The 27,031-nt window shown below is 39.4% G+C and overlaps 2 protein-coding genes and 1 long non-coding RNA gene across 11 annotated transcripts; 2 read left to right on the forward strand and 1 right to left on the reverse strand.

Annotated features, from left to right (window-relative positions):
* The first annotated feature begins 683 nt into the window (after positions 1 to 683).
* LOC131336047 (FT-interacting protein 3-like) lies at positions 684 to 5,655 on the forward strand. 5 transcript variants are annotated; one of them, XM_058371686.1, is made up of 4 exons: positions 684 to 896; positions 1,622 to 1,691; positions 2,680 to 4,753; positions 5,076 to 5,655. In XM_058371686.1, the coding sequence occupies exons 3-4, from the start codon at positions 2,745 to 2,747 to the stop codon at positions 5,365 to 5,367; spliced, it is 2,301 nt and encodes a 766-aa protein (XP_058227669.1). In that variant the 5' UTR covers positions 684 to 896; positions 1,622 to 1,691; positions 2,680 to 2,744; the 3' UTR covers positions 5,368 to 5,655. The 5 variants fall into 5 exon arrangements, with proteins under 5 accessions (XP_058227669.1, XP_058227677.1, XP_058227661.1 ...); XM_058371694.1 differs by lacking the exon at positions 684 to 896 and adding an exon at positions 923 to 1,214; XM_058371678.1 differs by lacking the exon at positions 684 to 896 and adding an exon at positions 923 to 1,178.
* Positions 5,074 to 6,228, reverse strand: LOC131336093 (uncharacterized). The gene is made up of 2 exons (XR_009202747.1): positions 6,101 to 6,228; positions 5,074 to 5,525 (listed from the first exon to the last, which is right to left on the reverse strand). It is a non-coding gene; the product is annotated as an uncharacterized LOC131336093 (long non-coding RNA).
* A 4,787-nt stretch (positions 6,229 to 11,015) lies between these two features.
* On the forward strand, positions 11,016 to 24,462 carry LOC131336073 (ETHYLENE INSENSITIVE 3-like 3 protein). Of its 5 annotated transcripts, XR_009202745.1 has the most exons (4): positions 11,082 to 11,519; positions 21,592 to 23,547; positions 23,638 to 23,743; positions 24,046 to 24,462. XR_009202745.1 is itself a non-coding variant. In XM_058371714.1 (3 exons), exon 2 carries the CDS (start codon positions 21,768 to 21,770, stop codon positions 23,532 to 23,534), a length of 1,767 nt encoding a protein of 588 aa, XP_058227697.1. In that variant the 5' UTR covers positions 11,016 to 11,519; positions 21,592 to 21,767; the 3' UTR covers positions 23,535 to 23,547; positions 23,638 to 24,462. The 5 variants fall into 5 exon arrangements, 4 of the variants coding, with proteins under 4 accessions (XP_058227697.1, XP_058227728.1, XP_058227720.1 ...); XM_058371714.1 differs by having other exon boundaries at positions 11,016 to 11,519; positions 23,638 to 24,462; XM_058371745.1 differs by having other exon boundaries at positions 21,578 to 23,547; positions 23,638 to 24,462.
* The last annotated feature ends 2,569 nt before the right edge of the window (positions 24,463 to 27,031 follow it).

A 27,031-nucleotide genomic window follows, 5' to 3' on the forward strand; every position in this document is an offset into this window, starting at 1 on the left:
AAGCACTTCGTCCAACTTTATTAGGATAACTTTATTTATACATGCCGTAACAAGCTGCAAATTTAACAATAATTGGAATATTTTTTCACAAGCTATAGTGTGATTTTCTAAGTCTAATATTGTGGTTGCATTTCATCTTGGATTTGTGAAGAAAAATAACAAGATAGGAGAGAAGAAAATAACTATAGCGTTTTAGCTGGTTTTTTTTTTTTTTTTTGTCAAACGGTAGGAGAATTGAGGATAAGAATTACATGAAACTGGACAATCGCAGCCCAAGCCCACTACTAGTAGGGAGAGAAATAATTTGGGAAAATGACGGCCCAATACGTGTTTTGATAATTAATACCCGCCAAGGACATGCTGAGAACATTTGTTAATGCTGAAAATATCCTTAGAGAGTATTAATTATCAAACACGTCATTGGCCGTCATTTTCCCAAATAATTTCAAACAAATCTAGAAATCACTGTAGGCTAAACCTGACTACTAGCCCCAATAAGTGGAGAAATAATCCACCAAATACAAAAAGGAATAACACCTGCACTAGGCAAGTGGAGAGATTTAAACTCCTCACATCCTAATCATGAGATGCAAAAGTCATGGCCAACTGATCTAGCCCCAGTTGGTTAGGATACTTAGCTTTGGAGTGACAAATTTTGCATACCTATTGGGATCCGGTGTACCTCCATACTGCACCATCAAATTGGCATAACCGATCTTATTTTCTGGCAATTTCAAACAAAAAAAAAAAGAAGAAGAAATCTTAATTTTTGACGTTGTTCACCATTGGAGATCTCACCACACTGGCAATATCTTCGCATGGTACCAATCAAAGAACAATTCAAACAAGTAGTTGGTCAATTGCTGCAACTCAAGAAAAAACTGATCCTCTCTAAGGTCAGTCACTTGTCCATCACCTCTCTCTCTCTCTCTCTCTCTCTCTCTCTCTCTCTCAACACTAAAATTTGCGAAAGCGAGTGCAGAACACGGATTGAGAATGAGAGCGAGAGCGAAGGTCTTACCAGTGTGACAAGCTCAAACATCTCCATCTAAACTTGATACACTTCAGTGCATGTGAGTAGAAAAATGCCTTGACTTTTCCCCAAGCCCTTTCCAACTTTTGATCAGTTCAGTACTTACACACGATGCTTTTGATTCCACAAAAAAACCTCATGAATGGTTTGTGTAGACTGTTCTTTCAATCATACTAGCTAGGTACTAGATTTTTTTGAAAAAACCCATGATTTCTTTCTCATTTCCCCCCCTTCCCCCAACTGTTTGGGTGCTGAGAAAACGCAAGAAAAGAGAAGAAAGCTCTTACCTGGGCTTACTTGCTTTCACTGAGGCCAGAAAAGTTCTGGGATTTTGCAGTCAGGATCCTGAAACTGCTCTCCTAGTTTTAAATCCAAACATCACATTCCTTACGTTTCTTGTGAAAGAGAAAAACAAGAAAAAGAAAAAAGTAGTTCCCCAAACGTAACAACCAACCACCTAACCCCTGAATTTTATCTTATCTTTTTGTCTTGTTTCCTCTGTTTTCTCAGCAACCATACCACTAGGAAACCTCTATGCTAATCTATTGAGGGGACTCATTGTTCTTTCATCTTGCTGCAATTTTACAGGTTTCCATGCTTTCCCGGATCGTGCCTAAGGATTCTCTGTCGCAAGTTGGTCCACACAAAAATTCATGAGGTTCTTTCTTTCTCTTTGATGAGATCTCTCTGCTTGTAACTTTCAAACATTGGCTTCCTATTGTTTTTGTATTCGAAGTCTTTCGCAATTTTTTTACGATGCCAGAACCACAATATATGCTTACAATTTACAAACTGAAGCTCTTTTTCTTTTCTTTTTTTTGAAAATTATTTACAGACAGAATTTTTTTCAAATACCAAATTAATGGTGCGGTACTGCCATCTTCGGAATTATACGCCGCAATAGTGGATGTTTTCGTTTTGAAATGAAAAGATCACAAAAAGCTACGTGATTCTGTATGATTTATATAAAACAGACTGTATAACCTTTGTTAGATGTAAAAGGGGAGGGGATAGCGTCTGAGTAGCTAGTTAGTGAGGCAATAACTTATGAAGAAGATGATGAGCTGCTGGTCCAAGAACATGATCAGCCACACTCGGACTAAGACGTCGGTTGTTCTTGTTTCTCATGAGCCTGTGCTCCATCTTACTCCTGATTAGTGCAACAAAGTTTATGGTTGTTGGGTAAGGGAAACGACAATTTCGCGATTCAATTTGTTGGCAGCACGCTAAAACAAAGTATATGTTACAAGATCCTATGAGAGTAGTAGCGCGGCATTATGTGATGTGAGTGATAAAAAAAACACCCCTTTTAGGAGGTAAACTTGTACCGAAAATGGCAGTCGTGAAACCCAACCCGGCAAATCCTGGAACTCAGGACTTCACTTCCTCCCAAGTCACATGTTCGAAACCTCTTGGGTGATAACAATTTTTGTGGGATCAGTTCATGATATAAAGCTTTGCTGGCTTTAATGGACTCCTGGCTAGTAGATGATGGACCGGTCTCCTAGCAATTAGTCGAGGTTTGCATACTTGGCTCGGACACCATGAGTTGCCAAAAAATTAAAATGTAACCGTTATGAGTTAAAATGATATTGGCTTCATTAGTCTCTGTTCTTGTTCTAAATCGCTGTTTCTTCTTCCTGTAGGTTGTGAGCATTCCACAAATACCCTCCTTTTTTCCCAATCAGTCTGGTCAGTGTGAAAAGGAAAAATGCAGCGACCTCCGTTAGACGAGTTCGCTCTGAAGGAGACCTCGCCGAAAATCGTAGGGGCGGGGGCCATAACGGGCGACAAGCTCACGAGCACGTATGACCTCGTCGAGCAGATGCAATACCTCTACGTGCGGGTTGTCAAGGCCAAAGAGCTACCCGGGAAGGATGTCACCGGCAGCTGCGACCCGTACGTGGAAGTAAAGCTCGGAAACTACAAGGGGGTCACCAGGCATTTCGAAAAGAAAACGAATCCCGAGTGGAATCACGTGTTCGCTTTCTCTCAGGACCGGCTCCAGGCCTCATTCGTCGAGGTTTTAGTGAAAGACAAGGACGTGATTGTAGATGACTTCATTGGGAAGATTCAGTTTGATCTGAATGAGGTCCCGAGACGAGTCCCGCCGGACAGTCCCTTGGCTCCGCAGTGGTATAGGTTGGAGGATAAGAAAGGGGACAAGATTAAAACAGGGGAAATCATGCTTGCTGTTTGGAAGGGGACTCAAGCCGACGAGGCGTTTCCGGATGCCTGGCATTCGGATGCGGCCACGGTTGGCAGAGAAGGCATTACAAATATCCGTGGTAAGGTGTATCTATCGCCTAAACTTTGGTACTTTCGGGTCAACGTCATCGAATGCCAGGACTTGTTACCGGGCGAAAAGAATAGGATCCCAGATGTCGCCGTGAGGGTTGCTGTGGGAAATCAAGCAATGAGGACTAAAGTTGCCAAGGGTGTGAATCCAATGTGGAATGAGGACTTTGTATTCGTAACCGCGGAGCCGTTTGAGGAACCGTTGGTTATTTTTGTGGAGGACAGAGTTGGATCCAACACTGAGGTGTTGGGGAAATGCGTGATCATGTTGTCCAACGTCCCCAGGAGGTTCGACCACAAGGCCGTGCCCGCCCGGTGGCACAATCTGGAGAAACACACGTTGGTAGAGGGGGAAAAGAAGGAGACGAGGTTCGCGAGCAAGATTCACTTAAGGCTCTGTTTGGAAGGCGGGTATCACGTCTTGGACGAGTCGACTCACTATAGTAGCGATCTTAGGCCGACGTCTAGGCAATTGTGGAAATCGAGTATCGGTCTTCTGGAACTCGGGATCATAAGCGCCACGGGTTTGTCCCCAATGAAGACGAGAGACGGTCTTGGGACCACGGATGCCTATTGTGTCGCGAAGTACGGTCCGAAATGGGTACGGACCAGGTCGATCGTAGGCAGTACCACTCCCAAATGGAACGAGCAGTACACCTGGGAGGTTTTCGACCCGCATACGGTGATCACTGTCGGCGTGTTTGATAACGGGCACATCCACGGAGGGGGAAAAGACTCGGTAATCGGGAAAGTGAGGATCCGGCTCTCTACCCTCGAGACCGACCGGGTCTACACCCACTCGTACCCGCTCATCATCTTGCAAACGTCGGGGGTGAAAAAGACCGGGGAGGTCCAACTAGCGGTCCGGTTTTCGTGCACGTCGTTTTTCAACATGTTGCATAAGTACACCCAGCCGTTGCTGCCGAAAATGCACTACGCGCACCCGCTGTCGATAACCCAACTCGATATGTTGAGGCACCACGCGAACCAGCTGGTCGCGATGCGGCTGGGCAGGGCGGAGCCGCCGTTGAAAAAGGAGGTGGTGGACTACATGCTGGATGTGGGGATTCACATTTGGAGTGTGAGGAAAAGCAAGGCTAATTTTTACAGGATCATGAATTGTCTGAGTGGGCTGATTGCCGTTGGGAAATGGTTTGAGCAGATTTGCCACTGGAAGAACCCGTTTACGACGATTTTGATTCACGTCCTTCATGTCATTCTGATGATTTACCCTGAACTAATCCTGCCTACAGTCTTCCTCTACCTCTTTTTGATCGGGATTTGGAGGTGGCGGTGGAAGCCGAGGCACCCGCCGCACATGGACATCCAGCTATCGCACGCGCACGCCGTCGGCGGCGATGAGCTGGATGAGGAATTCGACACGTTTCCGACGTCCAAGGGGAGCGATTTGGTGAGGATGAGGTATGTTGTATGACCATTTTCGTATTTAACTACATATACTTTTGTTCCATATTGTTGGTCCGTTTTAAAAAATGGTGTTTGTATTTGGATACGAAAATAAATTTCTTCACGAATGAAAAACAATAATCGAAATGTTCTCTTTAGTGAGAAAATAAAAAATTTAAGCGCTGAATAAATTGTAGTAGTACTTTCTTACTCCTATCTTGCAAGCACGATGCAAAACGGATTTTGTTTTATCTTTGATTACGGATTTGTCCCTGAAACTCGTATCTTGTCATGTTTCTCACGTCGTCAAATCAATCAATGTTGTTACTCAAACAAGGTACGACCGGCTGCGGAGCATAGCGGGGAGGATCCAGACGGTGGTGGGGGATCTGGCGACGCAGGGGGAGAGGTTCCACTCGCTTATTAGCTGGAGGGATCCAAGGGCCTCGGCGCTTTTCGTTACGTTCTGCTTGATTATGGCCATTGTGCTTTACGTGACGCCGTTCCAAGTGCTGGGGCTTTTGGTGGGGTTTTACATTTTGAGGCATCCCAGGTTCCGTCACAAGCTTCCCTCGTTGCCCGTCAATTTCTTCCGGAGGCTGCCTGCTCGAACAGACTGCCTGTTGTAGCATCGGTCCGGTATTTGTCGCGTTCGTTTGACTATATATTGGCCTTGCCTTACCGCGCTTTTCGTGCGGAGGTGCACAAGGGTATTTATTTGATTCTGATAGGGGTGATAAATAAAAGATGTGTAATTCAATTATGTATATTGCAAGTGCATAACTGACTCCGACGCAGCGGAATTAACAAAGAGATTAGTTGCGTACTAATCAAACGAATGATATGTACTCGTAGCCACGAGCAGTTCTTGAATCTTCAAGAGAAAAAGACAAAGTCTGAATATTATTGATAATAAGCTGCATAAACTCTAGGTTACAAACCCTTAAATAGGCTGAAACCCTAGAAACCCTAAAAATACACTTGAAAAATAAAAAGTCCCAGAATTTGGGGCTTTTCCTAAAATTGAAAACGGGAAAGAAAAACAAGACTTTCCCAAAAAGAATCAACTTAAAAGGAATTACGGTCTAAGAGTTATTAACGAAACAAATCTTTCCTAAAACAGCAAAATAACGCAATTGAATGCCTAAACGAAGGAATTAGGCCGAAAAGCACCATCGGTCATCAACTTAAGTTGATGAGTATTGATCGGCGTGCGAAAATAAGTCAGCCCACCAAGTTTGGGCCTATTCCGAGCTCGTCCGAATTTAACCAATTTGGGTAATCTGAAATTAAACACCGTTTGGACTTTCGGGGCTTGGCTCGGTCCAGCTGATCATGGAATTGGGCCTCCACGTGTTCTACATCAAATTATGCAGATGTAGGAAGTTGGATGTTTCCTGGCAAAGAATGAAATAGCTATCCAATACGTGATTGCGTGTTCTATAGCAAGAAAAAACTATTAAAAGAGTCGTAATTTTTTACTTTGTATTCTAATTTTGTTTGCATTTATCAGTTTCGTGTCAAATTTTTGTAGATTATTAGTTTGTCTTGATGAAAAAAACCGGAAAAGTAATAAAAATATTATTGAAATGCAAAATTTTATGAATAAAGAAAAAATTAAGTAAAAAAAAGACAGATTTTTTAGTTTATTTATGTATTTATCAAAAAAAAATTGCATTTCGATCATAATTTTTTATTTTTTCAATTTCTCTCGTCGAGACAAATCAATAATTCACAATAATTTAACGCAAAAATAACAAATGCAAAAATAACTTAAATAAAGACAAAAAAATGCTTTCAGAGTGTGGATTCTTGTGTTGTGTACTCTCTAGTACTCCCTCTGTTTTATTTTTATTTTTTATTATTCTGTTTGTCTCTTTTATGTCTTTTACCTGTATCTATTAGTATGGATCTTAAAAAATATGTAATATGAATATTGTCTGATAAATCTTGATTAGTTTTATAATATAAAGTTTTCAAAATTATAAAAAATATTATATATTAAATGATATAAATATTCAAAAATAACACGTAATTCAAAAATAAACAATAAAAATAGTATGGAGGAAAGTACTACAAAAACTGATTCTTGGGAATCCTTCTACCGAGTTCTTTGTGATACAGAACATCTTGTTTGCCGATCTTCCAATTATTGATCAAGGGAAATCAATTCCGCTGTTTGATTTCTCAACGAGATGTTTACTTTATTGGATCCCACTTTTGGTTGTATTTAAATTATCTTAGTGTTTTTTATGATATAAAATTTACATGATTTCAGTTAGACTTGAGATTTGGGTTCCTTTGAATATAACTGAAACATATTAATTTCTCTCTGAATGGCATTTGAAATTTTAGCTCAACGGCACTTTCTTACCTCTTTCGCATGAAAGGTGAGGGTTCGATTCTCGCCAAGGCCCCGTTTGTTAACCGGATTTGGCCTTGGGATTGGATTAATAGTCCTTCCGGACTGTAAATTCTTTGTTTGGTAACACAAATAGCTTCGGATTGTGAATCTCATGGGATGAGGAAGCCAGACTTTAGCAATACCCCTTGGAACTTGGTATTCATAGTCCAATCTCAACTCCTTCTCATTACCAATTCTTTCTCATTACTAATTTCTTCTATCAATCCAATCACATCTCAAACAAACATGATATTAATAATTCCATCATCTAATCTCATCACAAACAAACATACTCATTATCAATCCATTCTCATTACCATTACCAATCCCAATCATAATCTCATCTCCTTACGAATTTCATCCATCTATCACTATTATCAAACGGGGGCCAAGAGCGCAAATGCTTTGTCATATACCGTCTAACCGTACCCCTTCCTCATCCCCTTAGTGATAGGCTAGACATCTATCGAGCGACAAAAAAAAAATAATAATAGTGGCCTTTTTATGGGCCCAAATCAGGCCCAGGCTGCTCAGAAAGATGGGCCACATACTATAGCTTTCCCTGGATATGTTTTGGGCCTCTGACCCACTTTACTTATGGTAAACCAAGGCTTTTTAAATGGAGGATTAAGGATTAATATACAGAATATGAATGGCTAGGTAGATGTTTTTATGTTCTCTTCATAATGTTATACTAATTCAGTACCAATTTTTTAGTCCCTCGTTATATCCTAATCGAATAAAAAATTAATTATAATTTTCAATTGGTAATATTTTTTATATACAATATTGATCTTATTTATTAAATCTCAATTAGTTCTTTTAAATAATATATTCAAAATTACCTAAAGCATAGAAAATTATTACAAGATATAATCAATTGAAAAATAGCACAAACTTTCAAAAAAGATAAATAAATTAGGACAGAGGGAGTAATAACTAATAAATCTATAGGGAAATAATCTAATGTTGACGAGTTTGTCTGGAATAACATACTAATTTATTTTCTTTTTTAGATTTTCAATACATCATGTTGCTGATATTGCTTTCATATATCTTTAAAATTTGTTTTCAAAACTATTTTCCACGACCAAAATAGTTTGCAATAGGTATTTCACGTGATATCTGATTTATTGATTGAGCCCAAAGAAAGAAAAAATAAAATAAAAATTTTTGATCACATCATAGTTTTGGAGTCACATCCGTATTATTTATTATGTTCTCCATTCCAAGGTCAATATTATTCTGAATGGACTATCTCTACATACCGAAAGGAATGAGCATTCTTCATGATCATAGAATAATACAGTACTCCATTTCGGAATCGAAACTCAATGCAGTGACGGAGTCAAGATTTTGATTCGGAAGACCAAATTAATAGACATAATTTTTTTATTGGAACGCATACTTATTATATCATACAGTTTTTGTTTTTTAATATATTTACATTTATACATTGAAAATGTTGCTAGCATAATGCAGTTAATATATATTAGGGGTGTCAAATAGGTGGGTTTGAGCCAATTTGGGCAAGTTGTAAGTGAGTTAGATCTGTAATGGATTATTGACCAATTTATAACCCATTAATTATGAGTCCAATTACCTATACCCAACCCGACCCATTTATTTAAAATCAAATCTGACCTGCCCATTAACCCATTAAGACGACACCCTTGACAAAAAAAAAAAAAAAAGTTGTTTGATACTCTTTCGTCTTTAGTTTTTCTTTTCTTTTCTTTTGTCATAAGTTTTTTACTTTTTTAACTCCTTTTGTCGAGACAAATGATTAATCCAAAAAATATAACATAAATCTAACTAAAATTCAAAAAAGACGAACAAAGCAAACAAAATGAAGAAAAAAAATAAGTTTACAAGAACCCAATCTTAGTGCCAACTCACATTTTATTCTTGTGAACTTTTTTGTCCATAACTTTTTTCGGTATTTTTTATTTTTCGTAACTGTTCGCTTTTGTTTTTTAGGATTAATTATTTGTCTCGATGAGAGGAATCGAAAAAGTATAAAATTATGGACCAATGTTGAAAATATTCATGTAAGACGACGCTTTTTGTTTTTCATCTTTATTGAATTTTTCCGCTTTTGATCATAATTTTGTACTTTTTAAACTCTTTTTGTCGTGACGGATAATTCATCCAAAAATTATCAGAAAATCTAACAAAAAATTTAAAAAACCGAATAAAACGAAAAAGAAAAAAAGTTTAGAATATTGAGCCCTATGCCACCATTAAGAGAACACAATTACAGTTGGAAAAGCGCATCACAAACTGAATTCTAGTAACGAAATTTTATTGCATTTAACATTACAAGCTGTTCTTTTGTAAGAGCAATCAATCTAATATACGAAACACAAATAGATTAAAAAAAGTTTCAATCGATCTAGTAACTGAGAGAAGAGAGAGAGAGGGGTCGATACAGTCAAAATATGAGAGAGAGGACAGTCATTTAGCTAATAACTGAGAGAAGAGAGAGAGAGAGAGAGGGGTCGATACAGTCAAAATATGAGAGAGAGGACAGTCATTTAGCTTGGGTGGTTTTTTAATTTGGTCGATACAGTCAAACTGCTCGATCCAAAAAAATACAGTCAAACCGTAGTGATTTCTTTGGGAAAATGACGACCAATTACGTGTTTTGATAATTAATATCCGTTAAAAATATTTTTAGCATTAATAAATGTTCTCAACATGTCTTTAACAAATATTAATTATCAAAACACGTACTGGGCCGTCATTTTCTCGATTTCTTTTCCTTTGATTCCTGTGGTGGGTTATGTCTAGGCCTATTGGGTCATTTATTAGCCTGGTCCAATTGAGACCCAATTAAGACTTATTAGTAAATGGGTTAGATGGCCAGGTTGGGTCTATATACTAGTGGGTCGTTTGGATTGATTAGTGAGTTTGGGTTCAATTTGTCACCTCAAATATATACCAATCAATTTATTTTTTTCTTTAGGCAACTTCAATAGTCATATAATTATTTTTTATTTATGAAAGAAATTGAGAAACAAGAATGTAAAATAACTAGAGTTTTTTTTATCAAATCATACCAAAAGTATTACAGTAAGATTATAAAGTAGTTATACGTGAATAGTTATCAATATTATTCAAAATCAGATACAGACAAAATAAATTTTTTAAAACTCGGGAACTTGGAGGGAGTCCAGGGGCCGGGGGTCACCACAGGCCCCAACATAGTTCCGCCACTGACTCAATGTGATGTCTGCAATAACAAATTAAAACTCAATATGAAACAATCGGGGTTCGATCTCCTCTGTTTCGAAAACCCATATGCCTCTGTGCCAAAGAATTTTCCAACAGTTGAATTGTTTGATTTCTTTTTTATGTTTTAAATTCAACGGCCGAAAACCCCCTCAGTATAGAGATTTTCAGCACAGAGGGTCCTGACTCGTAACAACCCAACAAATAGTCTCATCAACGGAAAAAAAAAAAAAACAACGTAAGGATATATTCTTGTTAAAAATTAATCATCAATTCTTGTCTTAATCCAGTTCGTTGGTCCCGTTCTAGAACACTTTCTTAAAAAATAAGTACTTATTTCACATTTTCAAACTCAAAAATAATGTAAATGAAAAATAATTTTTCTATTTTTTTTACACCGTATAAAAGATCACATCGAGATCTTTCAAATAAGATCCATATTGCATATTTTTAAATTTCATTAAACCTATTATTTTTGAGTTTGAGATTACTTTATTATAAAATAAATTCTTAAAACCGGAGGGGGCTTGCTCTCAGCAATTGCTTGGAAGAAACAGAGTAAAATAAATAAATCCATCCCCCCCTTGAGAGTGTTGCACTATCTATTCTTGCCACATACATTGAACCTGGACTTGTTTTTCCCGAGAGTCTCAATTGGCTGTCCCCGGAAAGTGTTCGTGTTGGTTTACACTTCTTTCTCATGCATACATACTCCGTTTCTTTCTTTCTTTCCTCCCTAGAATCCACCACTTTAATTAATCCGAATTAATTAGCAAAATATTACTCTTTACAAAGCTTACCCCCCCACCCCCTTCTTCTTTTTTTCTTTTCATTCGTACATAATCTTGAATTTAACACCATGCAGAAAAGTTGAAAAAATTGATTCAGGTTCACATAATCTCGAATTTTCTTTTCCTGGGTAGGTATTATTTTCATCATTCACTTTCGGTGTCGCGTTTCTGGGTTGTTTCGATCCATTCTGCCACTTTTGGCCGCCCCCCAATTCGTCTCTCTCTCCTGTTAGATAAGTGCACATTCTAAAGCTTTTGTTCTTCTGTATCTTATCACGAGGGGGGAGCAAACGGAGGTAGGTCCCTAATTGCAATTCATGGGTGTATCTGAAGACATTGGAGCCGATGTCAGGTAACGATTCAAAATCCTTGCCCACTCCCCTCTCTCTCTCTCTCTCTCTCTCTCTCTCTCTGTCTCTCTCTCTCTCTGTATGTATATATGTACGTTGATATAAATTCTTCTGTTCTCTGGGTAGGACATAGATATATATATATATATATATATATATATATATATATATATATATCTAAATACTTTTGTACAGAATTGAGTTGGATTCGTTTATCTTTTCTGAACCTTTGAATATTACTTTGTCTGTTTCATACCTCCTTTTCATCATGAGGGTATCGGGCCTAGGATTTGTTGGGTTTGTGAAGCCTCATTTGGCTATGGATTGCCACTTTGATGATTATGTCGGGTCCGATTCGGTCTCGGGAGTCCAGGCGGCGCCCCTCAAACCTAGATAGGATGTCATGGGGATCGGGTAAAACTTAGGATAGTAAATATTTCTGTCGGTAATGGTGTCTAAACTAGCTTATGCGAACTTCGTGATCCCCGCCGATAAAAACATGCTTATAGTAGTCGATATAGATTGTAGTCTGTTAGATGAATATAACAATAGTGCGGACGCGGATGGTTTGGGTTACCTCTTGCGAACTTTAACTGAATCAGACCTTAGCTGATGGATTACGATCAGCGACAAACTCCTGCGATGGAGTGATACTACGAGGATCAAGTATCACCCTCTATCCCACGATGCAAAATCTCCGATTGCTCTTTAATGGTAGAGCGAGAACTATCGAAGAGAGAGAGTTTCCCAAAACTCTATATCTTTTTGTATATCACTTGTGTATATTATTGTGTCAGTCTCTATGAACATCCTACAGGAATTAGAGAGAGAGAGAGAGAGAGTGCATCCTAGATGATTTAGAAGTCTTCTAATTCTAAGAGAATAGAATTACTTCAACTTCTCCTATATTATCTCCAAGATGATTTAGAAGTCTTCTGATCCTAAGATATTAGAATTACTTCAATTTCTCCTATCTTATCTGCAAGATGAGATAAGACTCTCTAATATATGGGTCACCGGGTCATGCCCACATGGCGACCCGATTTGGTCCCGAACCGGCCCCAAATTCCAACATCTCCCACTCGTCCATGCATGGGCATGACAAGTTGTATCAATCTCTCTTCCATCTACCCAACTAAGAAACAAACTCATACACGCTAATGAACCGTGCGATCACTGGAGCACCTGCAAGTGGGAGCTCTACACTAGAAACTTTTTAAGAGCCAACATAGAGACATCAACCCATAAGAATGTCTCATGTGTACCCTAAATCCATTTAGTTTCACCAGACCAAGCATCTTTAATCCTTCCAAAAAGCATGCTTGACCCCCCAAAGTCATGCACTTTATATTCACACCCGATCTGCATTCCAATAGAGCAACCTAAGTTGTCGACAGTGAATGTATTGCAAGGGTGTACTACTAAATGATCCTCTTTTTGCCCTCATGTCACTTCATTTTAACCTTGCTGCTTTCCCAGACATGCTCCATGGGACCCTGACATTTTGTGGTCTTAGGTAGACAAGCTAGAGTAGCAACACAAAGTCTCTACTACATGACATAGTCAAAAAATAAAGTGCACATTTAATATATGTACAGTCACCTTCTAAATGACCGCTTAGACTCACACAGTGAGGAAACAAGAATCCATTCACTCACCTCTAAAATAAATGATCGCCAAGCACATGTAGTATGAATACATGCTACGGTGGAGTTACTTTTCCAAAAAGCGACGTCATACTCCCAAACACTGCACAGATCTTAGTCTAGTCGCTACCTAGCGCCCAACTTGAGTTCTCAAATGGCTTGCTATCATGGCGCTACATAAGTCCTCACATCTAGCTAACAAAGACATGTTAATCTCAAGATAGGGGGAACTATCCGAAATTGGTCTCTCTTATCTTGGTTCCAACCAAGGCGACATATGATGGGTATATCTGATTCTACTCAGACTATATCACAGGTCCAATCTTTATATCTTAATACCCATCCGTCTCATCTTCGCTCGCTATCTCAAGCGCCAAAAGCTTGCTCGTGTGAGTAAGCCAATCTAACCAGCCGACATTGGTCTTTCAATTCTGTATGTGTTGTTTAATAAACAATTGTCCAAATTACAACAATAATAAGCTAATATTAAGTGCAGAAATGGCATAAATATCCCATAAATTTGAAAGAAGTGATTAATAAAATTAATTAATAAAACACGTCTATCATCATTTACACAGTCCTAAAGCTTTATCATGAGTCTCAAAGGCCCCCTTAGCAAGGGGCTTAGACAAAGGGCATACAATTATGAGACTCATAGCTATGTGTTTTATAATCACTTTCTTTTGTGCAACAATATCTTTGACCTAACTAGGCATAGATTTACACTCTGGAAGCAAAGCATATAATTAACAGTCCATTATAGATATCTTAATATCCTCCAATGATCACGGCCAAGATTGGACCAATTACTACTTATAAGCTGCCAAAGGACAGTGATCTAAATGGCGGCCGCCTAGGCACTAGGCGTAGGGTCAGCGCCACGACTACCCCCCTTGGCGTTTTGTTAGGCGGCTAGGGAGGCTAGGTGGACTTTGGTGGAGCTTAGCGGCCGCCTAGGCAGCTAGGTGGAGCTTGGCAGCGCCGAAGTCGACGATCGGCGTGAGAGACGAGAGACATAGAGGGGAGAGAGAGAGAGAGGGAGAGAGAGAGAGAGAGAGAGAGAGAGAGAGAGAGAAACGAGAGAGGGAGAAAGAGACGAGACATACTGGCGAAGTCCAAGGTGGCGAGACGAGAGAAGCGGCGTGGGTTTCTCGATCTGGATCTGGATTTGGATCTAAAATTTTATACGTATATAGTACTCTTAGTATATATGTGTGTGCTATGGTAAATTATACAACGAGTCCTTTTAGTATATATTAATACCATAATATACACTAAAAGCAAGAAAAATACCAAAAAAAAAAGAAGAAGAAGGTCAAACTCTTAGGCGGCCTAGGCACTTGGCGGCGGTTCACCACCCGACTACCGCCGAGCGCCATTTAGAACATTGCCAACGGTACTTGAATAGGGCACATGGGCTATCTGTTCCAACTTTTTAGGAGTTTTAGGTTCCATGTTAAGCCTAAGTCTCGCCTTTAACAATAGAAGTGTTTGTGAGTTTGCAGCTTTATCTCCGGAATCATTCTAAAAACGTTCTTAAACAAAGAATCTTCCTAGAAGGATCTCTAAGCACATAGCTTGCTTTGCCCATTCCTTCATCTCATAAGTGAAGGATAACCACAACTTTGTGGTGACATCATCTCCTAGTCATTTCTAGCCAACTAAAATGTCATCATTATAGAATGACAATATCAAGAAACTATCATTGGACCGTCTCATATGCACTCAATGGCCTTCATTGATCATCGCAAACCCAAATGGTTAGATGAAATCTCAGGTACCGCTGCCTGGATGATTGTTTTAGGCCATAGATAGACCATTAGAGCTTGCAAACTCTGCGCTCCTAGCTTTTTGCCTTAACGTCCACCTAAAATAGTTCCAAGGCTAGAATAAGGTGACTGAGGTGTAACCCTTCGCTACTAGACTAGTCTTATTGCTTAGTATGGGACCATTTGCTTCGCATTTTATCTTCAGAACCCATTTGTTCCCAATGATCTTGCGCCCGAGCAGAAGATCAACCAAGTCCCAGACAAGGTTTATCTTCATAAACTCCATTTCATTTTACATTGTAGCTATCCATTCCTTACTAGCAGGCGATAAAGGAGTTTCTCCCATTGTTTTAGGCTCTCCTTTGTCTTTAGGAGCAATCATGGAAAACTCCCCCTCAATCTCAAAAAGACGACGAGGGATTATTCAATGTTTGCTTCTATGCTTAAGAGGATCTTGAGAATCCATATCCATTGGATCTAATCCACAATTAAGCAAGTCGCTCCCACTGTCCCTAGGAGGTAGAAGAATTTCTTCCCCATTCTCAACTGGACGATTTGGTGAGCTTTTCGTTGGATTCTCCTTCTCGTAGAGTTCTATATCTCTACTAACCTCTCATCTGCTAAGGAAAACCTCCTTCAGGAATCCATATCTCGTGACTCAATTTCAGTCATCCTTCCATTAGGTTGCTGACCAACAAACACATAGCCCTTAGAGTGCTCATTGTAACGCATAAAAATGCACTACTCACCTCTAATGCTTACTTTCCCACACTTATGAGAAGTACTATGTGTTTGAGCAGCCAACCCCCATGGCCGCAAAATTAAGGTTTTCTGCCGGTCCATAGCTCATATAGGATGGAAGGTACTAATCTGGAAGGCACACGGTTATGGATGTAGGTTGCAGTTTAACAATGCATCTCCTCAATACAAAATTGGGAGATTAGGCTACTCCATCATCGAATTAACCATATCTAGTAGCATATGATTCCTTTTCTCCACCACACTGTTTTGTTGCGAAGTATAAGGAATTATTAATTGCCCTTTTATCATTGAGCCACAAATGTTTGAACGGATCGACTGTAATGGAACAAATGCCCTTATGGTTTTCTGAATGGTTTTCTAATTGCTTCTCTTATTGGGCAAAGGTCACAAATGGGCAGGTTGACTAACAAATCCCCCTTTTGCCCAATGAGACCTAATCTTGAATGTCATTTAACAGAATCAACATCAACAGATGATGTAACAAAGCAAATAGAATCACTAGCATTATTATTAATAACATCTAGTATCACCAAACTATCCAAAATCATAATAAATTGTACCCAAATCAATCCTTACTAAGCTACTCTCAAACAAAAATAAAAACCTAGACCCATCATGCCAGTGACTAATAACAAGTTTCGGCAAATTCATGGAGCATAAAGTACTTCATGAAAAGACAAAGTGCACTCATGTCGCATGTCTAGCTTGCCAACGCCGAGCACCAACACACTAGACTTGTTTCTCATGAAAATTCTTTGGCCTCCAACTGGAATTCGGCAATACTCCACGAACCTATCTTGTTTTCTGGCTAATTGGTTGGTTGCTCTTGAGTCTACAACCCATGAATGAGGAGAATAAATGCTTACGACTGTAGATGAATACTCCTGGATGTATAGCCCGAAGGGTAGGGCTTCTAGTCGTTTGCAAAATAACTCAATAAGACCGAGATCGTACCACAGGGAATCGAATATAGCTTGTTCAGATTGTAGGCTTTATGTGAGATTTTCGGCATTTAGATGGCAAACTGTCGGTATTGCTTTGAAAAGTGGAAAACTATTGTAAAAAGACTAGAAATGAGATTTGAACAAAGAGAGGCAAGACTAGGGATTGTCCATCCTGTGATCCCGTGCTTAGTTGTAGGAAACTCCTAAAATGGAGCCGCTCCCTCCTTGGGAGCCCACTTTTGCGCTCCCAACTAATAAGCTTGACCGGAACCCGCTCCCATTGAGATAGGAGCTCGCTCCTTACAAAGATGGGAGCTTTTGTATGATCTTTGTATAGGAAAACAGAGATTTGTCACTTGGCTTTATTCATTGATCTTCAATGAACACATGATATCTAGCCCAAGTCATGATATCTTGAAAAGAAAATCATATATTGTAACACTAGCCCATTTCTTACATTTATGGCAGACTTGGCCCATATTTTTACTTCTTAAAATGATTGTACTTTCAAAGTGAGTACTCTATGCTACATTATTTTTATAATATATGTACAAGCTACTCTCACGCTCCCAACCTTGAGAGCTTCTGTATTCCCTCGCTCCCCCGCTCCCGCACCTGCTTGCGCTCCCTCCCCCGCTCCTGCTTCATGCAACTAAGATCCCGTGCTTAGGCCGTTATCAATTCTCGAATATAACTCAAGTGAGAGTCACGACCGCGCGCTCACGCTCAGAAGATTTAACTTTAAAGATTATGTTTAATCAAATGATATGATTTACCGGAATCGAACTAACTTGTTTGAACTAATTAATCGAAAATATAGGATGACAGAGTTCCAAGTATATCGTGTGCCAAGACCGCTTGCTTGTCGACACAGTATCGAAGAAGTTAACAATCTTAGTTTAGACCAAAAATTGCAAGCTTAGTTCTAAACCGAAAATCATTCTTTTAAGCTTGAAGGTTTGAGAACAAACAACTACCTAAATCATTGGGATAGATTAGCCCAAGACTTAGTCAATCAACTACTCAACCATGCTCAAAGAACAAAAGATAGTAGAAAATTGAGACATGAGATTTAACCGTAGGAAACGGAAATAAACTTGATATTACTAAGGATCTAGTCCATAGCTACAACATTAACAAAAGGGAAATTAACGTACGACAAATACTTACTTGAGTTCTTGAAGATTGAAAGCTTCTTGAAGATTGAAAGCTTGAAAGACTAAGAACAATAATGAAAATCCTAGAAAGCAAGAAAAAAATTTAGGCCTAAAGCTAACTAATGGTCATCCATGGCATAAAAGGCATACAAGCCTATTTATATGGCTCTAAAGTTAAGTTACAAAGGACCAAAAAGTCCTCCAAAATATCCCAAAAATATTCCATAAGTGGAAACTTTCCATAAATGGAAGGTTGAAAAAGTTACAAAAATCTGCAGATTTTTCCCAGGCAGTACCAGTACTGGAAATTCCTCAGTACCGGTACCAGGCTTCAACGGGCTAGTTTTGCTGCTCTTTAATCAGTGGGTATCAGTACTGGCAATTCCTTAGTACCGGTACTAGCTTTGCTTGATAGATTTTTGGGCAACTTTGCAGCTCGCTCCGAACACTTCCAAACTCGGATTTGGGTGTTCTTTGAACCATTGGAAAGCTTGTCGAGTTTAATTTCTAATCCAAGGGGTTTGGATCAAAAATAGTTTGCACATCAAAAGATAAAATCCTCGCATCTCCCTCACTTCCCTGACCCTTGGGCATCCCGAGTAACCTCAAAACTATCTTTTCATGACTTTTTAGGCACCACCACGGGGTGGCACGTGGTCTGGGGCACTTTGTTGCACCCAGAGCATTCCTTGGCGTTCAAATGTGCCTTAGTTATACAAATTTCCTGAAACACACAAAAACCTACCTTACGTGCAATATCACATAAAGCACTAACTTTATAAACATAAATACAATAAAACTAATGATTTAAACACCAAGAATATGCATTATTGGGTGCTTATCAATAAGCAACTAAACCTTGACATGTTCCAAAACATTCTACATGAGAAACAAAAATATGGAGTACCTTCTTAGATTCAGTGCACTCACGTGCGAAGTGTCCCAACTTGTCAAGTAAAAACACACCTTTTTGGCCTTATTTTTGTTACCACTCTTCTTCTTGCCTCTATTACACTTAAAAGAACTAGCGCCAATAGGGTTAAGAGCTATAGCAGCTCATTTCTTAAGGGCGCGTTTAGCCTTCCTTCGTTGGTACCCAGACCTGCGAGGGACAGTCTCAACTATGATGCATGAACCATCTAGCTCAACTGCCTCTTGGCGCTTTGCCTTCATGAACTCTGATTTATGTTCATCATCACATTTCAAGTTCGAGACCATCTTAGTCAAGAAGTCGATATCATATTTCTGTTTGATAGCTTTCCACAGCTTATGAGCAGTCTCATAATACTCAAACTCAAACTCACATATCAAATCGTTGTGCATGCTGCGTACCATAGTAAGTCACGCACATTGATCTTTCTTGTACCATTTTTCAAAGGCCTCAAGATCACGAAGATACTGTGGTGAATCACTATGTTTTGGCTCAACCAACTCATGGTCAAGGATCTCCCTCTAGCTCATTAAGGAGAAATTGGATCTCATAGCGCCACACGTTATAATTGTCACTTTTCAATTTCTCAACCTGGGTCAAACCTGCTACAACTATCTTAGCTTCCATTTGAACTCTATCAAAGAAATGTGCATGGGATTATTAATAACAACACAACACAGAATTATTTTGCAGCAAAAATCTAAATTATAAATAAATAATACCATACATATCGCAAGATCAAAAACTCGCAAAACTTATAATCATCTCCTGCGCCTCTAAGTTTTTATTATTATAATTTAATTTAATTCATGCGCAAAATTTTAGTTTTTGGGAAAAACATATATAAATATTCTCTACCGAACACCCTCCCACTAGATATGACTTATCACAAGCATGAAACAAATTTATGATAGTGCATAACACAATTTATGCATTAAACAGTATTTTTCATGCTATTAAAATGAATAATTTAAACATTGAACAATGCCAAAAATTATCCAAACATGCCACATATAACATGTGAAATCACCCAAAATATTAAACATGTTGTTTTCAATATTCTGTACATTTTTAGTTGCTCACATGCAATTATTGTCAATTTTCAGGATTTATTCTAATTCTCCAAGAATAAATAACAAGTAGAAAATGCCAAATAATATCAACATGTACTGGAAAAATACAAAACCTTCACCAATGAATAGGTACTGAATCTAGGAGGTTGAATCCAAAAATTTATAATCTTTCAAATTTTTATTCTAATTTTTCCAAATAATCAACGAACAGAAAATATAGAATAAAAACAACGTACAATGAAAAATTACACCAACCACTCCAATAAATTGTTTCTGATTCCAGGAGGTTAAATCTGAAAATTTATAACTTTTCAGAATTTTATTCTAATTTTCCCAAATAAACAACGAACAGAAAATACAGAATAAAAAATCGTGCTTACTGAAATATTACACCTCATACCCCAAACAATAGGTAATAGTAGCAGAATATGCCACAAAAATTTTGGTGCCCAATGGAGGAGGCACGCATCCCACTCTCTCATAAACCGAGTCCAATTTCCTTTTTCTTGTATTTAAAATTCTGAAAAATAAAATTTATTTCAGAAAAATAAAATGAAAAGGTAGAAACGTAGAAAATTCAATTTCGAGTTTAGCGGTACTCTCAATTTTTCCATACGACGTTGGTAAAGAGAGGGGTGAATCTCACTCTCTCTTAGCTGAGAGTGAAAGTGTGCATAAACTTCACTTCATCTTCTCCAATTAGGACTAGGGTTCTCCAAAACGTGCCCAAATTAGGGTTTGCCATAACTTTTGATCCGTAACTCCAAATCAAGCTTATAATATATCGTTGAAAAGCTAGAAACAAGAGCTACGCAATGATATAAGTCTTGCATGCTAAATCAAAACACATAAAAACCTCTGTCCAGTCAAAGTTTCGAGAAAACCAACTAGGGTTTGATTTTTCTCACAAATGGTTTATCCAATAAACCTGAAACTTTCCAGATATGACCTATATGTTATGGACTACGTTCTGTAAAATTTGAAACAATTTCGATAACTTTTGAAAAATCATGTTTTTCGGACCTATATTCGACATACACGAAAATCAGTCAATATGTACGTCAAAAACTTGATACATATGGCTATTCAAGTACAAACGAGCATGAAAACATCTAACTAAGGCTCTGATACCAATGTGAGATGAATATAACAATAGTGTAGAAGTGGGTAGTTCGGGTTACCTCTTGCGAACTTTAACCGAACCAGACCTTGGCGGATGGATTATGAACTCTCAATCACGTGCTGAATCAGCGACAAACTCCGGCGATGGAGTGATACTACGAGGATCGAGTATCACCCTCTATTCCACGGTTCAAAAGCTCGGATTGCTCTTTAATGGTAGAGAGAGAACTATCGAAGAGAGAGAGTTTCCCAAAACTCTATATCTCTTGTGTATATTATTGTGTCAGTCTCAATGAACATCCTGCAGGAATTAAATAGAGAGAGAGTATCCTAGATGATTTAGAAGTCTTCTAATCCTAAGAGATTAAAATTACTTCAACCTCTCCAATCTCTTATCTCCGAGATGAGATAGGACTTTCTAATATATGGGTCACCGGATCATGCCCACATGGGCGACCCGATTTGGTCCCGAACCGGCCCCAAATTCCAACATACTCTTTCTTCATTAGATAGTGGAAGTTGGCATAAGCCTTCGTGAATGTATGAAAAAATTGCGTTCTTTACTTGATTGTTCTTGCGCACTGTGTGTGTGGTGGTTCGGCGGATTACTAAACAGGTTCTTTATTTTCTTATGTTGAAATCCATTTCATGCCTAGGAATTGATTTGTAGGGTTTTAACTACTGTGCTACATATTGATGCTGATTTCAAGTGTTCAAATTGAAGGCCAAAGGGAACAGTATATGTTTGGATTTTTTGAATGAGCGGGTGGAGATTTCTTGTCTGATTATCTTTTGAGATTACTTGGGTCTTGGGGTTCTTATTGGTTCTGTTAAACATCTTCTGTAATGGATCCTTTCATGATTGATGCCAATGGGTTGGACGACAGTTCGGATATAGAAGTTGATGAGATAAGGGGAGAGAATATAGCAGAGAAAGATGTGAGTGATGAGGAGATTGAAGCAGAAGACTTGGAAATGCGAATGTGGAAAGATCGTATCAAACTCAAGCGGATCAAGGAAAGAGAAAAACTCGCAGCCCAAGAAGCCGCGGAGAAGCAGAAGCTCAAGCCCAAGCAGATCTCCAATCAGGCTCAGAGGAAGAAAATGTCCAGAGCTCAGGATGGGATACTGAAGTACATGTTGAAGCTCATGGAAGTTTGCAAAGCCCGAGGATTCGTGTACGGGATCATTCCCGAGAAGGGTAAACCGGTGAGTGGTGCATCGGATAACGTCAGGGCTTGGTGGAAGGAGAAGGTGAAGTTTGACAAGAATGGGCCATTAGCCATAGCGAAACATGAAGTGGAGGCTCTTGCCAAGGACAAGGGGAATGGTTCCCAGAAGGGAAATTCCCAAAGCTGTCTTCAAGATTTGCAAGATGCGACTTTAGGGTCGCTTTTGTCCTCTTTGATGCAACACTGCGATCCGCCTCAGAGGAAGTACCCTTTAGAGAAGGGTGTTCCCCCGCCTTGGTGGCCATCGGGGAATGAAGAATGGTGGGGGAAGAAACTGGGGCTACCCAGAGGCCAGAGCCCTCCGTATAGGAAGCCTCATGATTTGAAGAAGATGTGGAAAGTGGGAGTGTTGACTGCCGTGATAAAGCACATGTCGCCTGATATTGCGAAGATCAGGAGGTTGGTCAGAAAATCAAAGTGCTTACAGGACAAAATGACTGCTAAGGAGAGCTCACTTTGGTTGGGGGTTTTGAGCCGCGAGGAATCTTTCATCCAGCAGCCGAGCAGTGACAATGCGACATCTGGCGTAACCGAGGGTGGCCGTAGTGGGAAGAAGAAACCTTCTGTTGATAGTGATAGTGACTATGACGTTGATGGTGTTGATGATTGTGTGGGTTCTGTATCATCTAAAGATCATAGGAGAGATCAGGCACTAGACGTGGAGCCATCTAGTCAACCTCAAAAGATGAAACACCGTTCTTTGCGGGATAAAGAGCGACCGAGAAGAAAAAGACCATGCGTGGAACCAAGCCCTGGTGATCAAAAGGCTGCACCATCTTCTAGCGAAGATATAAATGTCGAGTTACCAGAATTAGCATTTGACCAAAACCCCACCCTTCAACCTGCCAATGTGCTACCCAGCCAGAACGTGTTTGCTAACGGCATGCCCTTGCCATATCCAGTGGTTCAAGAGAATGAGTTGCATCACGGGTCTCTGGATTCTCGATTGCCCAATGAAACTCCAAATGACAGGCTGCTTAATGGTCAGAATTATGGGTTGCTACAAACTGCTCAGTTGAATCATGACCCTACTTATGATCTTTATCATCCATCACTGGAATTTGGGCTTGGTGGTGTTGGACACCAGACCCAGGCGGGATTTCATGAACCATGGGTTCGGGCAGGGGATTCTGGAGTCAATGCACCGGCACTACATAGGAATGGAAATGATATATCTGGAGATATGCACCAGTATTTGACAGGCACCCTTCCGAACGAGCAAGATAGACCTTTTGCGAATCCCTTAGGGTCTCCAATCAACGGCATGTTGGCAGATTATGGAGGTTATAACGGCTATCTTAGCGGGATTGATGACATGGTTTCATTCAATGAGATAGAGACTCTTTTCGACGGTGACATTTTGTCATACTGTGGAGCCTAGCTCGTCAAAATTTGTGAGTGACAATTTTTATCAACACCCTCTCCTTTCTTTTGGAACTTCATTCGAAGACCGCGTGTTTTTCTGATGATGTTATCTTACACAGGGATACTGCAAATATGGGGTGCTTGCTGTTGAACTAAGTCGACGTTTTTCTCTCTTTCCGGCTGTTGCGCGTGCTGGTGTTGTTCATGCATCGCCAGTCCATAACTGTAAGTTATGACCTCAATACTAAATGTTTCCTGTCAGCAAACTGTTTCGAGATTCTTTGGGTTAATGGTGCCCCTTCATTATGTTCTAGTGAGGCTTCTTGATCACTTCATGTAAATGAGCTAGTTTTCTGATTGGCAAAATAGAATGGTGACCTTCTTTTGCTCATTTCTATTGATAAGGTTGAAACTAGAACCGCTTCAACTTCAGAAGCTTTATGTCATCAGTTTCCATTCTACGCTGTTTTCTACTTGTTCTGGTCCGATGGAGACATATGTTGCTGAAACTGGGAATAATTTGACAGAGCCATTTATTGTGCCGGATTTCGCAGCCAGTTCGGTTTTGCCAACCTTGCCACCCACCCAACCAGAACTGATTTCCCCTCCCTCGTCTCATCCTTTAAGGGGGGAAATTGCGCGTGCCAATTAGCACCAAACATATCCAAATATTGCTAATTTTTGGCTTTCATTGTTGCATGTCGCATGCCAAAAAATGGCTCCGGTGTAGTCATTTTGATACTCTCTTTTTTGGGTAAATTTCATTTTGATACTTGCTCTAATAGAAACGTACAGTTGATTCCATATATGAGTTGATCTTTTTGTCATTCCCTAGCTCAGGTAGCTAATACCTATGTAAAAAATTTGTGAGAATATGTGGAAAAAGTTTGAAATGTGTGACATATATGTGATGAAGTTTCAGTTTATTTCGTACTCTTTTTTTTTATCTTCATCATCACCCAGTGAGCACTTGTTAATATGGCATGATTGGAACAACAGTCATTTACTTGTGGAGTCTCGAGACGTTGACAAATTGAAATGGGTTGGAATGAAGCAAAAAAACAGATCATGTGAAGCAAAGTAGAATAAATAAATTGGATTATTGTTATGTTTTTATTTTGATATGTATTATATGTATTTCATATATTTACTCTACACTCTCATTCCGCTAGAATACAGTCTCTCCGGATTGGTCGAGCGTGACTCACTTAACCAGTTTTGAGATAACTATAGACTCTTTACATAAACTATAATCCAAGAAAAACAGTATTCCGTTTAAAACATAAAGGATATGTCTAAGTGAATTTGTTCACTTTTCGGAAAGGAAAATGATGGCTTTCGAAACAAACTTGCAGTACAGTCGTTCAGCTTAGCCGGAGCCGGTAAATTCTTGATCTCGCTAGAGAAAAGCTTTGTCCAATATGAATTTCACGGAGGAGGTGGTAAGAGGAGACAGAAAAGTGGGAAAATGACAAAGATGGTGAATTTAACAGTGAATGGTTTGTGCTGGAAAATTTCAGAAAAAGCCTTAATGCCATTTTATACGGATGTCATGTCGAATTAGCACATTCCCATGTCATGCTTCTTGTGGGGGCAGAAAAATATGTTTTGAGTAGTCAATATATTCAAAGCCCCAGTATGGATCCATCCCCCGGTTGCACAACGGCGACAAGACAGTCGTCATCCGGGAAATCTTTGAGGCAATAGCTGCTTAAATTCCTCGGATCCCAGCTCGAGCCCAAGACAGTGAAGCTCCATCCGAGAGGGGCGCACATCACCGAGGAGGCCATCCAGGACGACTTCAGGTCTTCAGGGGAAACCCAAGCTGGAAGGGTCCAGGGACGACCAACCCACCACCAGAATGGCTGGCCGCGAGAGATCATTCCTTCCCAACTTGGGACCGACCAGGGAAAGCGTCCTGCTGCGTCCCAGTCAGCTGGTTGGGTGATAACCCAGCCCGCCAAGGAACGAACGGAGAGGATACAGGTCCTCTCCCCTCGTGACCTTGTTTGAGAGGCCCAGCTCAGCCCGTGACCTTTTCTAACAGACCCAAACTTTTAATATCCCAACACTCCCATGCCCGACAGAGAGGACCTGATTATTTTCTACCTTCCCTGCCGACTCCCTCATTGTCCTTTGCTCCTTCAATTCTCCACCTAGATATCTATAGTGGCCGCCCATGCATGTTCTCCTGCCTCTAATTTATTTCCCCACTTGTATTGTATTTCTCTTTCTTTCATTTATTTCCCCACTTTCTATTGTCTAGTTCTACCTTATGTTTTATATACTGGGGCCCAATTTGCTCATGTAATTGGAGAGGAAGTCAGAAATGAAAGGAGGGAGGAACTCGGCAGAAACATAGAGAGAAGAAGGGGGAGTTCGGGCAAAAACCAAAAACCAGTTTCACCCACAAATGGCCGATTAAACCTTCTCTTAGGGTATAGGTAAGCTCTAACTTTGTAACTATGGTTTCTTTTTCTTTTTTTTTTTGTAATTAAATCAATTAAATGTGGTGATTCTATAATTCAGAGGATTGTCTCAATAATCGATTTCATTGTCAAATCTCAACCATGTGTTTTTATAATTGAGGTAATTCCTAGTCCCTGTGGATCGACACCCTACCGCTTTACTACCAATCAAATTCCATTTTGCGCATTGTTACGGGTTAATTTTATATTGATTTTGGCACGATCAATTTTTGGCGCCGTTGCCGAGGACTTTGATAATTACTTTAATCTTAGAATTGATTTTCGTTCCCTTTTAAAAGGAAAAAAAAGGAAAGAAAAAAAAAACACTCCCACAGTTGGGATTCTCTCAAGAAGTGTACGGTCAGGAGCCCAAGAGAAAAAAAGAAGAAAAAAAGGGGGGAGAGACTTCTTCAAGCTAGAAGAAGAAAGCCAACAGAGAGGAGTCACTTGAAATTCTTCAAAAGGGTAATCCTTGGTTTCTGTGGTGCAAGAAGATCAATCCCGTGTGTTTCACTTCATGTTATAATTCCCACACGAGGTGATATCTATGCTCTCCTCTTTTCTTTACATGTTATATATTTTCTTGTGCTTAGATGCCTTATATTCAATTTGTGTGCTTACAAGTGTGAACATTGTCTAGTTTAAGTTGAGGGGGGTAAGAAGCCCTTTGTGTGCACTTATTCTTAAACTTCCAAAGTGTAAAAAAAAAAAAAAAAAAAGGGCCCTCATAGAAGGAAAACGTTGTTCAAGTCTTGCTTGCATGTCTAGTTAGGTTACTTAGGTGTCGTATAAAAAGCAAACCACTTGGAGTAAACCAAACACTCGGTCAGTGGTTAAACCAAGCCACTTTACCTTCTGCTTCCTTATTTTTCAGCTCTTAATTGGTTTTTAAAACAAAACAAATGTTAATAGGTATTCAAGCAATCAGACGTGAAATGCGGAGACTTGAACTGCAATAGCATAATATCAGTATTGTTATTGATTATTTATCACGAGCAAATGAAATTGACAAAGATCTCCGACTAAGTTACTTGAATAATATTTT

The sequence above is a fragment of the Rhododendron vialii genome, chromosome 1a (assembly GCF_030253575.1).
Source record: "Rhododendron vialii isolate Sample 1 chromosome 1a, ASM3025357v1".
Lineage (NCBI taxonomy): Eukaryota > Viridiplantae > Streptophyta > Magnoliopsida > Ericales > Ericaceae > Rhododendron > Rhododendron vialii.